Below are 16,125 nucleotides of genomic sequence, written 5' to 3' on the forward strand. Positions count from 1 at the left end.
CAGGCCCAGACAGATACTCCAATGAATACTATAAAATATGACAAAAATATTTAACAAAACCTTTACTTTTCTTCTTTAATTTTAATTGCCCTTCTGCTTTTGGTTCTTTTCTGAGGGAATCCTTACTCGCAAATATTCGTTATCCCCAAACCAAATAGCAACTTAGAATTAACACAATACTACCATCCCATTTCCCTACTTAAGGTAGATGTTAAATTATATGCAAAAATTATAGCAGATAGAATGAAAGACATTATTCCAGAGTTAATTCATTCTGACCAAGTAGTCTTTTTTTTAAAAACAGACAAGCCCCAGATAGCACCAGAAGAGTGATAAATCTACTATCTATGATCGAAAAGAAAAAAATCCCATCGATTTTATTATCAGTAGATGCCGAAAAAGCGTTTGATCGCATAAATTCTAACTACATGTTTTTAACACTTCAAAAATTTGGCTTTGAAGGCAATATATTAAACTCTATCGTAGCGCTCTACTCAAATCCTTCTGCCAAAACTATAGTTAATAATCACTACTTTTAACTTCTTTCCTTTAACAAATGGTACTCGTCAGGGTTGCCCTCTTTCACCGCTACTATTTACCCGATCAATAGAACCCCTTGCAGAAGTAATCAGACGTAATAAAAGCATCAAGGGAATTCCCTCGGGATTGAGGCAGCACAAAATAGGCATTTTTGCTGACATCCTCATAACCATTACGGATCCTTTAAATTCTCTTCGTGAAATAACCAAAATAACTGAAAAGTTCTCATTTGTTTCTTATTATAAAGTAAATGAAAGGAAATCAAAAATCCTCAGTTTTTACTTGGATTCGAATTTAAAAAAAACATCATTAAGGGTGAGTTTCCTTTTTCTTGGGATAACAAAATCTTTGAGTGATCTAGTTGAGACACACCTTTCGGAAATATTTAAAGAAATTCAGAACACGCTAAGAAATTTTGCTAAAACTGACACATCTTGGCTAGGAAGCATAACAACATACAAAATGACGATTCTTCCTAGACTTCTATATATGTTTATATCCATTCCTCTTCATATACCACTCGCCCCCCTACCCCCCCCCAGGATTAAAAAATTACACAAGCAATTATCAGATTATATTTGGCAGAAAAAACCTCCAAGAGGTTTCTCTTCAAAAGTAAGGCCAACGAAGGTATAGTGGTACCCAATATTTGCACGTATTACAAGGCTAATGTCGTATTACAAAGCAAGAAATGGCTATTAAAAAATAACATACAAAATTGGGTCTCTTTAGAAGAATATTGAAACAGAAATATCCCTTTATCTTCCTTAATCCTAATTGATTTATTAATCCCAAATCTATCATTACCATCTCGTCCTCTTAAAATCCACCATTAAACAATGGAAAAGACTTTACAAACTATCTCTAGACAAAATTTGTCCCTATCCCCCTGAAAAAGTTCCTTTAAATACTTTGTCTAATTATTCCAAAATTTCCAACTGGGAAATGGAGTAAATTAGGAATTAAAGACTATTCTCATATTTTACAGGCCTAAATAAAGACAGAATACTTAACTTTTAGACTTTTTAAAAACTGTTTACGGTTTAACAGAAGAGGAAATTTTCAACTTGTTAGAACTAAGGAAACTTGTAAGAAAATAAATATCACTACCTTTGGCCTTACCATGGACCATCATTACGATATTAGACCAACCTTCTTCAGATAAAATATGGAATACGAAAAATATATATTCCCTATTCAACTCGGACCTTGAATTCTCCAAATCTAAACAAATCTTAGAATGGGAAGCTGACTGTCAGAACAATTTTTCCAAAAGTGACTGGCAATATACACTAAAATACACACATGCATACATTTTTTTATTAAGGCAAATAGTCAAGAATAAATTTTCAAAATAATTTCCCGATGGCATTTGACTCCTGTCAGACTCAAAGAAGCCTACCCAGACTATTCTGACCTATTTGGAGAAAATGCTGGAACAAATGCAACATAATGCATATTTTTTGGACCTGTCCAAAAATAAAAATATTATGGAAAAAAGATTTATGACTTTCTCTACATCTTGGGGAAGGAAAAACTACATATGACTCCACAATTATTTCTTTCATCTTTAGAGACGCTCTATACATATTTTTTCAGTAGTTAATAGTATAGAGCGAGTATGTTCTGTCCGAGTATGCTCGGGCCGAGCTCCGAGTATTTATAGCTGCTTGGTGATGAGGTTGAATCGCTCCCGTGTGCATGATTTGCAACTGTTTGACAGCTTTATTACATGTGAAGAATGTGTAAGAAATAGACATTCCTCACATGTAATAAAGCTGTCAAACAGTCTCAAATCATTCACATGGGAGCGATTCAACCTCATCACCAAGCAGCTATAAATACTCGGAGCTCGGCCCGAGCATACTCGCCGAAAGGGTTAACAGAACATACTCGCTCAACACTAGTAGTTAAGCTTCTTATCGCTGCTAAATGGAAAGCTGTTGACATACCTACCGTAAACGATATTTTGGAAAAGGTCACTCATCATAATACCTTTTGAACTTGCTTTTGCCCTCAAAAACAACTCTGTTAATATATCCGTCTAAATGGTCACTATGGAATTCTCACTTTTGTTCCCATGTGGGATTAGCTTTTCAAATGTTACACTAAAATTCTTCTAGTATGATCAAATGATTACATAATCTGATTTTCTATTGTTATCAATAGTAAGTTTTATACTATGATTCTGTGTGTGAAATATTATCTCAGAAGACTAACTTCTTTTTCCCCCTTTTAGTTTCCCTTGCCCTTCTTACCTCTATCTTCCCTCTCCTATTTACCCTTCCCTATATCCCCCCCCCCCCCTCCCTTTACTCCCAAGTTTTTTCTCCCTTCCAATATCCTTCCTATCTTCTCGGTGTCCTTTATTATCCTCATCCTAATATTATCTAACTTTTTTCTCTTTCATATAACTTTGAAGTAAGTTATTATGATGCTTTTGTTTTAAATAATAAGCCTCGTTATTTGTAACCTTACTATATATGTAAATTCCATATATTGTTTATTTGAGGATTTGGATGGCTCTCTCCTCACCCCAGAATGTTAAAAACCCCTTAATAAAAATGATTCTAATAGGATGTGAGTGGATATTGCAGCCTAACCAAGCTGGTCAGGCAGTGGACCCTTTGATTGGGGACAGTTTCATCACCATGTGCGGGAGCGAAGGTCTTTAGAAGCCAGAGCATACATGGCTGATGATGCCTTTAGACCATGAATTACTGTTGGAATGGACTATGCTGCTTCCATTATCATGAAGGCTGTATGGGGAGAGGCAATTGTCAGCAGTACACTAAAGTGGAGAGCTGTTTTGTGATGACTAGTGCAGGACGCCCATGCTACTGTATAAAGTGATGTGGGGAAATGGCTAGAAGAGTGACAAGGAAGGAAGAGACCCCATTTTTACACAGTACACGGCATATCTTAGTTATGTTAGTACAGCGGCTTGCAAAATAAAAGTTGAGAAAACCGTATTTAATGATTATTCTGTTCAAAACAGTATTCATAGGCATGTGTAATGAATGCTGATCAACTTTTACATCAAATATCACCATGAAAGCAAGTTAATCACACCTAGATTAAGGATTTTGCTACTTGCATGACTGCGAAAAGTAAGCTTTAATCCTCCTCACTTTGGTATCACAAGTCCCTTGTGGGTGGTCTCTTAATGAGTGATGTCCTGGGCTTCCTGCCCAGAACTCACTCCAGACCCTACCCTGCTTAACCCCTTATTTGCCTTGCACTGTCAACAATTTCAAGGAGCCAAAACTAGTGGCTCCCTTTTTTAAAGATGGAATTTTATTATCTTGCTATTAAATTTAACTTAATGCGTTTATCATACTTGCACTTATTGATGACTATACTTGCTGCTTTTATTTCTAGCAAAGGTGAATTGTTGTCACTCCGAGATATTGAACATCTTCACAAAAAGCCTAAGTCTGATAAAGAAACAAGGCTTGCGACTGTTATGGTAAGTTTTTGTATTGTTTGTTTTATTATGACCATTACACTACCACACTTGCTGCACGGACTCAATAAGGCATTGTTCGTGGAAAGTTATATTTCGATACTTTTCCAGATGTTTGTGGTTGGTGGTGTTCAGAAGACATTTTAGTAGTTATAAAAATGTGCCATATAGTTATATTACTGTCACTGCCTTGATCATGTTTTGTGCAGATTGTATAACAATATTTCTCATCCGCAATTGATCACATTGGGTATGGCTGCTACCACTAGGAGGTATGTCCAACTTTTCTGTAAGCGCCCTCTTGTGTCCGAGGATGCACATTCAGCTGAAATGTATAGTGGCGTGGCGATTGCTAGGTCCCTGCACGCAGTACAAGCTGTCAGTGAATCAGAAGCGGCAGATGACTATGGCGTACCAGGCATTGGTGTCGCATGGCGGGGATGTTAAGCGTCACCACAGCAGACATGCCTATGTCAGCTGCTGTCGGCTTCTGTGCTGGCTACAGAAGAGGACAATGCATACCATGGGAGTGGCGAAAGGTGAGAATAATGATTTTTTTTTTTTTTTCTCTGCAGAGGCAGAATGGGAGACATGTATACTTGGAAGGGGCCCTGGAGGGACTGACCTATATACCAGGAAGGGTCCCAAGATGGAGGTCATTTATACCAGGATGGTGGGGACATTTATACCTGGAAGGCACCCTGGATGGGGGACATTAATACATAATTAAGGTGGGAGAGGGGCAACACGTATGTATTTATAGGGTTTAGAACACTACAAGGGCACCTACATCTGACCAACATGAAGGTGGTGGCCCAGGTCCAAATTTTGCATTGGGAACCATTGGACTCTAGTTACACCACTGATTTATCCACATCCCCTTTCCCCAGAGGATGCGATGTGACTTTATCTCTAAAAACAAGGGTTGCTAAGGACCAGGGCTGTGGAGTCGGTAAGTCAAACCTCCGACTCCACGACTCCGACTCCCTCATACATGGCTCATGTTTAAGTGATAAATTTACTGTAGCACCGATTCATCCCCGCAAAAACTCTAGACCCTTAGATCAGGAATAGGACAGACATTTATAGGACATTTCATAACTTTCCCAAGTTCTTATGAAACCATATTCCCCACAAACTGCATTGAACTACTGTACCCAATTTATTATATATTTTAGGAGTTGGAGTCGGTCCATTTTATTCCGACTCCACCAAGATGGACCCTGACTCCGCAGCCCTGCTGAGGACTCACTCAGGTTCTATCCTGAACAAGCTTCAATCTTTTAAATGTTACCTCTAGAGTTGACAGTCTTATTGCTGCTATTAACAATATACTTCTTGTTCAGCACCAGGAATCTTCTTCTTAAGAGAGTTTTTCTTTCAGCTTCCCAATGTTCCGCCTCTTAGATTTTTTTTCCATACCATCATGAATTTAAACATGTTTTTATGCAGAAAGGAGGAACTTTTTTTTTTTTTTTTTTAAAGAAAAATGCCTGAATGTAACTTCCAGATGACTTGATTAAACAAAAACATTTTTCCAGAACAAGAGACATTCAAGTTTCTGCCATAGCCAAACACACCACTCTATCTATGGCAGCTGCTACTTTCCTCTTCCTGAGTGAGCCTCTACTAAAAGGACAAAACAGACAACCACTCTGTCAATGCATACTGGCAGAGATTCCTCCTTGCCCCTCTGGATGAGGCCAAGTTGCCAGCTTGTTCTTTACCACTATCTATACCCATTCACCAGTATCTATACCCATTCACCAGAAGCTTTATAACTGAAATACTGGATACCTGAGGCTATCCGTAACAGTTCTCCCATTGGTAAATTCACACCTTTTTGGCAGCCGTCTTGACCAGATATTTCTGAGGATGTAGGTGACTTGCTCTCACCTGCCCCAAAAGAGGTCCAGTCACTCTGATATCCCTAAAGATTGTAGAACTCAATTTTGTTCCTTTTGAGGCTTGTAAGGCCGCACCCTTCTTACAGGAAAGAGAAGAGACACAACCAAAAAATGCTGTATTTTTCCCACAGCCTCTTCTTCCCTAGGGGTTAGTTTTAGTCCCTCTGCAAAAACACTTCGAAGCATTTTTTTTTTTTTATTATTAAAACTTTTTTGTTTGCAAAAAAAAATAAATAAAAGACTTGCACGTCCAGTCTTGTGTCTGAAGAGTTGTTGCATCAATGGATCTAAGGGGAGTTCCTGTCATTGGATTTAAGAGATCCTCAGAAATCAAGGGATGTTTACCTGCACATCCTTATCTGTGAGTCTCTCCAGTGTATGTTTATTTTGCAGTCCCATTCAGCCACTACCATTTGTGTCTTTCGCGTTTGATTTGGCAAGTGTTCCAGGTGTCTTCACAGAGGTCCTATCCTTTCTCTTCTTGGATGACATTATGACCAAAGCCACATCCAGGTTTGCCTATTAAGGAAGTTATTATATTGTCTTTCTACCACTTCATAATCAACCACTCTAAGTCTTTGCTGTACCTTTCTCTATCTATCCTTTCAGGGCATGTGTCTTAACCCAGCTGAAGCCAAGATTCTTCTCTCACTGGAAGCTCAAAGCTCATTGCTCTTTACAGAAGAATGTCTTAACTCTACAGTTGCAGCATCAAGTCCCAGTTCATAATGGCATGCCGATGCTGGGAATGATTGGTTTTACCATGGGAGATGATCCCATATGCCCAGCTCCATAATTGCCCCCTCCACTTAACTTGGGATAAGTCTGTGCGAAAACTGAATAGCAACATTCTCGTACCCCTTTTACCCCAAACTGGCCCTTGCCACTTCTTCCTAGCGCTTCATTAGCTGGTCATGATTATGAATGCCAGTTTCAGTGGCTGAGTAAGGGTCTTTCAAGCTGTGTGGTCCCCTCTTGAGTCCTCTTTGCTGGGTAGTATCCTGTAACTTTAAGCCATTCTTCTATCTCCTCCGCACAAATGTGTAGCAGTAGATCCATTGGGGTTCAGACAGACAAGTCAATGGCAGTTCTCTACCTAAACCAGTGTTTCCGAACTCCAGTCCTCACGTGCTCCTAACACATCATGTTTTCAGTATTTCATTAGTATCACACAGGTGAGATAACCTGTGGCAATTTTTGACGCCTTGATAATGGTTGCATCACCTCTGCAATATTAAGGAAATCCAGAAAACATGATGTAATTGGGGCTGTGAGGATTGAAGTTTGGGGGAAACAGACTTAAACCATCAAGGCAGGACTTGCAGCTTAGTAGCTGTGTCAGATTCAACTAACAGACTAAAGTGGGCAGAGGCATGTAATCTGGTGTTCTCTACAGTTAATTTTTTTAAATCTGTATGTATGAAAAGGTATAGTTTTCACAAAAATGGATTCTATATTATTGTCTAATGTGACTTTGTATGTTTTTTAGCTATATACTAACTCAGGGGTGGGCAATTAATTTTCCAGAGTGCCACATGAGAGACTGTGACTGTTATGGTGGGCCAAACCAATAGGCGGAAATTAATTCTGCCCCATATTAATATTAACATATTAATTATAATTATTTTATATTAATATCACTTATTGAGCAGAATGAAGTATGCTGACATCCCCCTATATACCATATGAGCCTGCACACAGCCCCCCCTACATACAATGAGCTCCCACATATCTTTTCTGTATACAGTATGAGCCCCCTATAGACGTGCAAACATCCCATACATAAAAACCTACCCACCTCGCTCCCAGTTTCTCAGCGGTCTGCTCCTGTCTCCGGTGCATGGACTCTCCACAAAGCAGACATGATGTAGTGAAGGCATCACGTTTGCTGTGTCAATAGCACACACTGGTGGAAGGAGGAGCTGGCTGCTCCGCTCTCCACTAATCATGTATTCACCGCTGTCTACATCCTGAGGATGTGGATAGCCGTGACATCTGGCTTCGGGCGGTGGCCGGCCAGGGCATGGTGCTGCCCATTGGCAACTGTTTCAGCCCTTTGGCTGTGTCGGTCCGCTGGCCTGACTGGAACAGCCAGACAACTGGATGTGGGACGCACTTTGCCCAGCTCTGTACTAACTTATCTTTGATAGACCACTTAGCTTTCATATTAAACATTTTAATGTTTCACGGATTCTCCACAATGATTTTTATTTTATAGGCCGGTAAGACGGACAGAAAAGAATTTGTGAAGAAAAAAATGAGAATGAATCCACATGCCAGCACTACCAACAAGGAGAAGAAAAGGAATAAGAACTATATGATGATGAGATATAGCCAGAACATCCGATCTAAAAACAAGCGTTCATTCAGAGACAAGCAGGTAACAGACCACTCCAATAAAATAATGACATTGGCATGAACTGTTACACATAAGAGCGCGTGGCCGTCAGCTTTTCAGAGACACGTGTTCTTCAATTGTGGGAGCAAACAATATCATATCTTATGTGGTGTATGGTCAACTTAAAGAATAGTCACGCTTTAATATTTTTTTTTCCCAGTACCAACATACATATATATATATATATATACACATATATATATATATATATATATATATATGTATGTATGTGTATATATATATATGTGTGTATGTATGTATGTATGTATGTGTGTATGTGTGTGTGTGTGTGTGTGTGTGTGTATATAATATCATTATTTTCTTCACTGATCCTTCACTCTTACAAACTGCTCAAATCAGTTTACAATTCTGTTTATTGGGAGGCAGAAGCAGAGAGGCACACGAAATGCTCATACTTCTGGTGACTGGAGCCTGCATTAGGGAAAGCTGTTAGAGCGTTATAGTGCAACTTAATTTCTTAATTTGGTCGTCTCCATGAGCCCTTACTATCAGTCCGAGTGCGATCCGACGAAAAAAATTCTCCCAACTTCTCTCCGAGAGAATCACACTAGCATATATTCTCCGAGAGAACCAGGTCAATTATGCAAGTCAGACTCTGATCAAACAACACTGATCAAAGTGTGATTTGCATAATCGACCCGGTTCTCTTGGATAAGAGAATAGGCTTGGGTCACATGAGCGCAGGGGTCCCGATCGTTGCCATGGCAACCTGATGTCATCATGACAACATCCGGGTCACCAGACACCAGCAAGTTACTTTGATCATGCGCAGTGCACAATCAAAGTAACTTATGTCTGCAGGGATGACAGGTCATAATGTATAGCAGTGATCCTGCACTACTATACATTATAACTGCGATCAGACTGCAGAAAGTGAAAGTCCCATAGTGGGACTAAGTAAAAAAATTAAAGGTTGTAAAAATATAAAAAAAAAAATAATAATAATAAAAAAAAAATGGAACGATCTGACCTATAAAACTGTCCCACTAGTTAACACCTTTAGTGAACACGGTAAAAAAAATAAAATAAAGCACCGTTTTTTGCTTAGTTTTTTATCATCATACTGCCGAACAAAAAGTGGAATAAAACGCGATCAAAAAGACAAATATAAATTTTTTTATATTATAATACAACTGTTTTGAGGAAAAAGCGTGGCTAACATGTAACCTCAGAATAAAAAAAATCCTTTAATCAGAAAAATCTCTTTAAAAAGTGGACAAACATACATATTGTTGTGAAAAAAACACAATAGAAGTACTGGACTCTCTTGGTTTGTTCCATAGAGCCCTAAAAAGAAGGGGGTAGCTCACACAGATAATATACCATTAATCATAATCAAGTAATCCCTTCCTTTATACATATAGAAAGGATTATATAGAATCCTATAGCGAGTCTTTCAGTACCTCACAAGGATAAGTGCAACCCAGTGAACAAAGTGATTGTAGTGCATACTTAAAACAAACAAGTAGGATCACTCTTCCATAGATCTCTACACTAAATAGAACACTGACCAGGCCCTAAATTATTACCTAAATGCTGATTCCTGCCTATCTAAGGAGGTTGGCACCCTAATTAAAGTTGGCGATTTTGGTGCCCCCGCTCCACGCCGGCTATCCCTAACTTCCTGGCTCGCCCTCAAATTTATTCCTAATTGCACCACAATCAGATGCAATCTAACGCATATATTATAAACACAGCGAAAAAAAACTGAGAGTAATGTAAATAACTTATCTTGCCCGTAGGGGGATGGTCTAGGATGTATAACGAAGGTTTCAGCCTTTGACCAGTGTCCCAGTGTCTCCAATGGAGGACTTATGACCAAAGATAAAAAATGGTCCCAACTAGATGATAGAAGCCTAAAGCCTCAAAATCGTGTCCTCATATCTCAGGTCCCTGATTAGTGTCCCAGTGCCTCAACGCATTTCCCCAAATGTACAGTTCCTCAGGAGGCTGATAAAGAAGGAATGTCCAGGGTATAGATATATAATATATAGATGCAAACTGATGATCAGTCCATTTTTATAGTCAGAACTAGAGTAGGTAACTCAAACCTACCAATAGTCCTGTTTAAATACATCCTCCCCCCTGATTCCATTGGTCCCAATACATCCCAATAATGGATACCAGGTGTGCAACCTGTAAATAAATAGGCCTCATACTCCATGTGTTTGCGCTCCATAGTCTCCATTGCTAGTCTAATCCAGCACTCTTAGACCTGGCAGATCCACATCGTGGAACGCACAGCTTCCGGTTTCCACAGACGTCCCTTCCGGTGCTCGGCAGTGTGGTGTTTGTGCATTCCAGCCCTTGTAACGCAAAGCTAAAGGTTTAATGCGTCACATCCGACGCTCCCCGGAAAAGCACTTGCCTTCCACTTCTTGGAACGCATAGTGCTGACCACTACGTAGCAGCGTAAAAGGATCAACCACGGTTGATGTGCCCCACAGCCAGAGACACCTGAAGGGGGCGTAAACCCGCCAAATATGTGCACTTAGATGCGCAATCTGCAGACAGGCCAGCAGATATAGACACTTTACCCGTCGCTTATAAAAGATATAGAAATGTCACTCTATGGATTACAATACTAGAGGAAGGGGCCCAAACAGAGTACAGAGTCGATAAAAAAAATTTTTTTTATCATTTATAAACCCCCTAAACAATATGGCTTGATAGCCCTGCAGAAGGGGTTCAGCTTAGAGTGGGGGTTTATTCTATCCATATACAAATATGATGCACATAAAGGTAAACCTAATGGGACGGAGAGTATATATGATGTAAAGATTAATCATGATGTGGGTGTCCCAAGCATAGGACAACCCATAGATCATGGCAGGTCAGCAATCAATTTTTAGTCCAAAACTGGGCCTGAGTGATGTACCAGAAAAATCCCTCAGAAGAAACCACAAACCATAAAAAAGAACCTATAAGAAAGGGGCATATGACAGCTGCTCATTAATGCCTTTCGGTGTGATACTATTTAGTCTAAATATCCATTCACACCCCTTCTGGAGTACTCGTTTATCATGATCTCCCTTTCTAGCATTACGTCTTACTTTTTCCAAAATGTTAAATGAGACCTCTTTTATATTGCCATGATGAACCCCATTAATGTGTCTCGCCAGTGGTGTATCTCTCATGGCGTATGTCCCCTAGGTGTTCACCCACCCTACGTCTAAATTCTCTACATGTCTTCCCAACATAATCAAGCGGACAGGAGCAGGTGGCTTTGTAGATGACACTCTCCGTTTTACAATTACAGAAGTCCCTTATAAAAAAAAAAACTCTTACCAGTTGAAGCACTAACAAACGACTTTCCTGGACTCATCTGTTCACACATCTTGTAATCATTGCATCGAAAAAACCCACAGCTCTTTCTGTTAAGCCAAATCCCCATCCCAGGTGGTTTTTGGTAAAAGCTATGAAAAGATGAATATGAATAAAAATGGTACAGCTGAAAGTGTAATCCTGTCCCACAAAAACAAGCTGCCTCTGAGCCCACATCATGCTGCCCACAAAAAATTAACACTCATACTCCCCTCCTCTCTCCTCCAGCACTGTCCTGCTCTGCTGCCGACACTCACTGTGTGAGCCGCGCATGGCAGGACTCCCATGGCGTCCCTGCCATTCGCCCTCACACAGTGTGAGATGCTGTGCTGGAATAGTCACTGCTCCCCACGCCGGGACTCTGTGCGTGGGGAGCAGTGACCATTCAGTCTCTTCAATAGCCGGCACACTGTACCGCAGCGCGGCTCCTGCTGCCACTCTGCGGTCTGTGTGCCTGCTATTAAAGACCATGGATATTCACTACAACCCATGGGAGTGGGTTGTAGGGAATATTCATGAGCTTTAATAGCGGGCACACAGACCGCAGAGCGGAAGCAGGAGCCGCGCTGCGGCTCAAGTGTGGCGGCTATTAAGAAAAATGAATATTCGTTGCTCTCCACGCCCATGGGCGTGGGGAGCAGGGAATATTCATTTTCTTTAGTAGCCGGCACAGAGTAGACTGCAGCAAGCGGCTGCTGCCTCCTGTGCCCCGCTGATCCCCTGCTGCTGCTCCCCCACACCCATCACGCACGGCCATGTATATAGTATTCGGACTATAAGACGTACCCCCCACTTTCCTCCAAACTTTTGGAGGAAAAAAGTGCGTCTTCTAGTCCGAAAAATACTGTATTTTTTCTATAAAATGGTTTGTGTAAAAGCGCCAAAACATAAAAAAAACTATATAAACATGGTACCGTTGTAAACGTACGGACTTAAAGAATAGCGCTGCCTTATCAATTTTACCACACGAGGAATGGCATAAAAAAAAATAAAAAAATTCCTGAATTGTTGTTTTTTGTTTATTCTACTGCCCAAAAATTGGAATAGAAAGCGATCAAAAAATGGCACTTGCCCAAAAATGGTACCAATAAAAAGTCAACTTTTCCCTCAAAAAACAAGCCCTTACATGACTGTCGGCCGAAATATGGAAAAATGATTTTTTAGTGTGCGACAGCTGTCAGTCATAAAAACCCCATATGAATCTGGTATTGCTGTAATCGCACAGACCCGAAAAATAAAGTCTTCTAATCACTTATACCGCACAAGGGACGGCATAAAAAAAAAATAAAGCTAATTCTTCACCTGCTGCTGATTTGTTCATTCTGCCTCCCAAAGATTGCAGTAAGAATTGGCTCACATCTATTCTGCGCTGAGCGCTTACACCGGGGTTTCCGTGTAAATCTTTGAAATACGTGATTCAGACGGAACCCCCGGCGGAAGATTCCCTGTAATGAGGCAGATGGAGGCACCCTGGACGCGGTCTGGCCTGTGATCCCTCGGTGTCCCGTCTTTCTGTTGGGCGTCCATAAAAGTGCCGTCGACCACAGTTTTGTGAACCTCTGAAAAAAAAGACACTGCTAAATAGAGGCCAGGCGGACTGCAGAGTAACTCTGCTGCCTCACTCTAGTGAATGGATCCCTTGGGAAGGGGGTGGGTTGGGGTTGTGTATTTTTCAAGAGTAAAGAAAAAAAAAAATGATGACGATATGGTGACTAGTGTTGAGCGCAAGTGCTCGCTTCTTGAGTTTGCATTGGATGCTCGGGTATGCACCGAGTATCGCAGGTGCTCGAGTGACATGCTCAAGTCTCCGCCCCATATGTTTTGCAGGTGTTATACAGCCAAAAAAACCACGTGGGATTGCCTGCCATACACGAGCAATCCCCTCATGTTTCTTTTGAGTGTCTAACAACCGTGAAACATGCGGGCGTGGACTCGAGCATATCACTCGAGCACCCGCGATACATGGTGCATACCCGAGCACCCGATGCAAACTCAAGTAGTGAGCACTTGCGCTCAAGACTAATGACAACTTATTCAATATGATGACCTAATGTTATCAAATTCTGTGTCTTACCTCTGGGTTCAAAATGTTCACTATACCCCTTGATAAAATCCTTGAGGGGTGTAGTCTCCAAAATGGTGTAAATTGTGGGGGGTTTCCACTGTTTAGGCACATCAGGGGCTCTCCAAATGTGACATGGCGTCCGCTAATTATTCAAGCAAATTTTACATTCAAATGGCGCTCCTTCCCTTCCGAGCCCTGCCGTGCGCCAAAACAGTGGCTTTCCCCCACATATGGGGTATCGGCATGCTCAGGAGAAATTGCACAACAAATTTTGTAGTCCATTTTTTTCCGGTTACCCTTATAAAAATAAAAAAATTGAGTTTAAAGTAACATTTTTGTGAAAAAATTATAAATGTTCATTGTTTTCTTCCACATTCCAAAAATTCCTGTGAAGCACCTGAAGGATTAATAAACTTCTTGAATGTGGTTTTGAGAACCTTGACGGGTGCAATTTTTAGAATGGTGTCCTTTTTGGGTATTTTCTGTCATGAAGGCCCCTCAAAGTCACTTCAAATAAGATGTTGTCCCTAAAAAAAAATGGTTTTGTAAATTTTGTTGTAAAATGAGAAATCGCTGGTCAACTTTTAACCCTTAACTTCCAAACTAAAAAAAATTTGCTTCCAAAATTGTGCTGATGTAAAGTAGACATGTGGGAAATGTTATTTATTAACTATTTTGTGTGACATCTCTCTCTGATTTAAGGGCATGGAAATTCAAAGTTTGAAAATTGTGAAAATTAACATTCTCAGAACCACCGAGATCTGTTGAAGCGTTTCAGAGTCATTATCTCATAAACTGACAGTGGTCAGAATTGTATAAATTGGCCTGATCATTAACGTGCAAACCACCTTCGGGGCTAAAAGGGTTAAAGAAGTCTTTGTTATCATTTTACATTAAGTCTTTTGAGCATTTTCCTTCTGCTTCATTCTTAAAAAAAAAAACAAAAAAAACAAACAAACTTAAAACTCAAAAGCGGTTTCACAAAACGAAAACTCCTCCAAAAACTCCCTCAAAGAATTGTTTCCCGAAGCAATTTCTACTAGAAAATTCACTGTTTTTTGACGTCCGTGAAAAAAAAAAAAAAAACTCCATATGCACATAACCTAACACTGATTTAACAAATAGTTTAGTATCTCATAGTTAACATCTTTTTGTTCTTTCCTCAGATTGCTCTGCGAGAATCACTTCTGAAAAAACGAAAACGACTTAATAAATAAAAGTATTTTCTGTTGTCGAAATGTAGTTTAGTCATTTATTGTATAAGCTGTTTTGCTGCCCTGCTCACATTTTTTGTATGGAAATTGTTTTAAAGGAACCTGTCCGAACGTTCCTGCTGCCCAAACCACAGACATCATGAATCGGACCCTGGCTACTGTTTTTCTAAGCAAACCAGCCAGGAGCAATAGAGACTTGACTGTTCCGATGACCTCCTGGGTCATTTCATCGCCTGGTCTCCCATATGTATACATTGCAAAAGACCTGTCAATCGACTGGAGAGAGGCAGGGAGGAGCTGACCTACTATGTCATAGGACTAGTTCAGTCTGTCACTATAGTCACTGGCAGCATTCCAGAGTAAAACATACCTGGCTGCAATCACGGTGTTTCTCTTGGATTCAGGTTCGTTTCGGGCAGCATGCCTAATGACAGATTCCCTTTAATGCCAGTGCTGAACTTCACAAGAGACACATCCTTATTGGTTTTTGGAAGTATTCAGTTTGTGGACTTTGCTGAGAAAAATAAACTGAACTGTAGCACATGCCAGTCTCAATGAAGTGCTCTCTGGCGTACACTGACCTGATTCATTAAGCGGCTTAATGAACATGGCGTGTCTCGAATCCAGCTTTACACCACTATAGTGGCATAACTTGGATAAATTTGATGGTAGGGCGGGATCATGTCCCATTCTGCCCACGCCATGCCCATATTGGCACAGCTGACCAAGACTCCTGTGTAAACGTTAAGTCGCAATATTTTTGCTCAACTGTCAAGTTGCCCAAAAACATTGCAACTTACTGTAATGTATTTATGCCAGATTTCAGGTATAAGCGCCTTTAATGAATCTCCCCCTAAATATTTATTTTTGCAGTATTTTTTTTTCCTGGATTCTTTCTTTGTTCCTCGATGTAACTTTGAGATTAATTGTAAATAAAATTTTGTCACTCTCCTCTTGTACACTCCCCTATGGTATGTCACACTCTTTAGAATTTGTAGATCCAGTATTTGGCTGAATTTTGAGGTTTGCTTGCATACTGTAGATACGTTTAACAGTATATGTACAGCAAAGGACCAGCCTTCACTCCACATGGGCATCATTGAGCCGTAGGTGCCCATGACCCTGTCACAGGTTTACCAAATGTATTTTTGTATAATTATTTTTGAAAGCTACATATCAATGCATGTGTA

At 40.2% G+C, this 16,125-nt stretch overlaps 1 protein-coding gene across 1 annotated transcript in view; it reads left to right on the top strand.

The window, feature by feature from the left end:
- SDAD1 (SDA1 domain containing 1) overlaps positions 1 to 15,899 on the top strand; it is a 78,480-nt gene extending 62,581 nt beyond the window's left edge. Inside the window, exons 20-22 of the mRNA XM_073637319.1 lie at positions 3,922 to 4,009; positions 8,132 to 8,293; positions 14,888 to 15,899. Coding sequence (XP_073493420.1) covers positions 3,922 to 4,009; positions 8,132 to 8,293; positions 14,888 to 14,938 — 301 coding nt within the window. The 3' untranslated portion in view covers positions 14,939 to 15,899. The remainder of the gene's footprint in view (positions 1 to 3,921; positions 4,010 to 8,131; positions 8,294 to 14,887) is intronic.
- The last annotated feature ends 226 nt before the right edge of the window (positions 15,900 to 16,125 follow it).

This window comes from Phyllobates terribilis, unplaced genomic scaffold, assembly GCF_046119375.1.
Source record: "Phyllobates terribilis strain yellow unplaced genomic scaffold, ASM4611937v1 Scaffold_1__5_contigs__length_1240528914, whole genome shotgun sequence".
In the NCBI taxonomy this organism is placed as follows: domain Eukaryota; kingdom Metazoa; phylum Chordata; class Amphibia; order Anura; family Dendrobatidae; genus Phyllobates; species Phyllobates terribilis.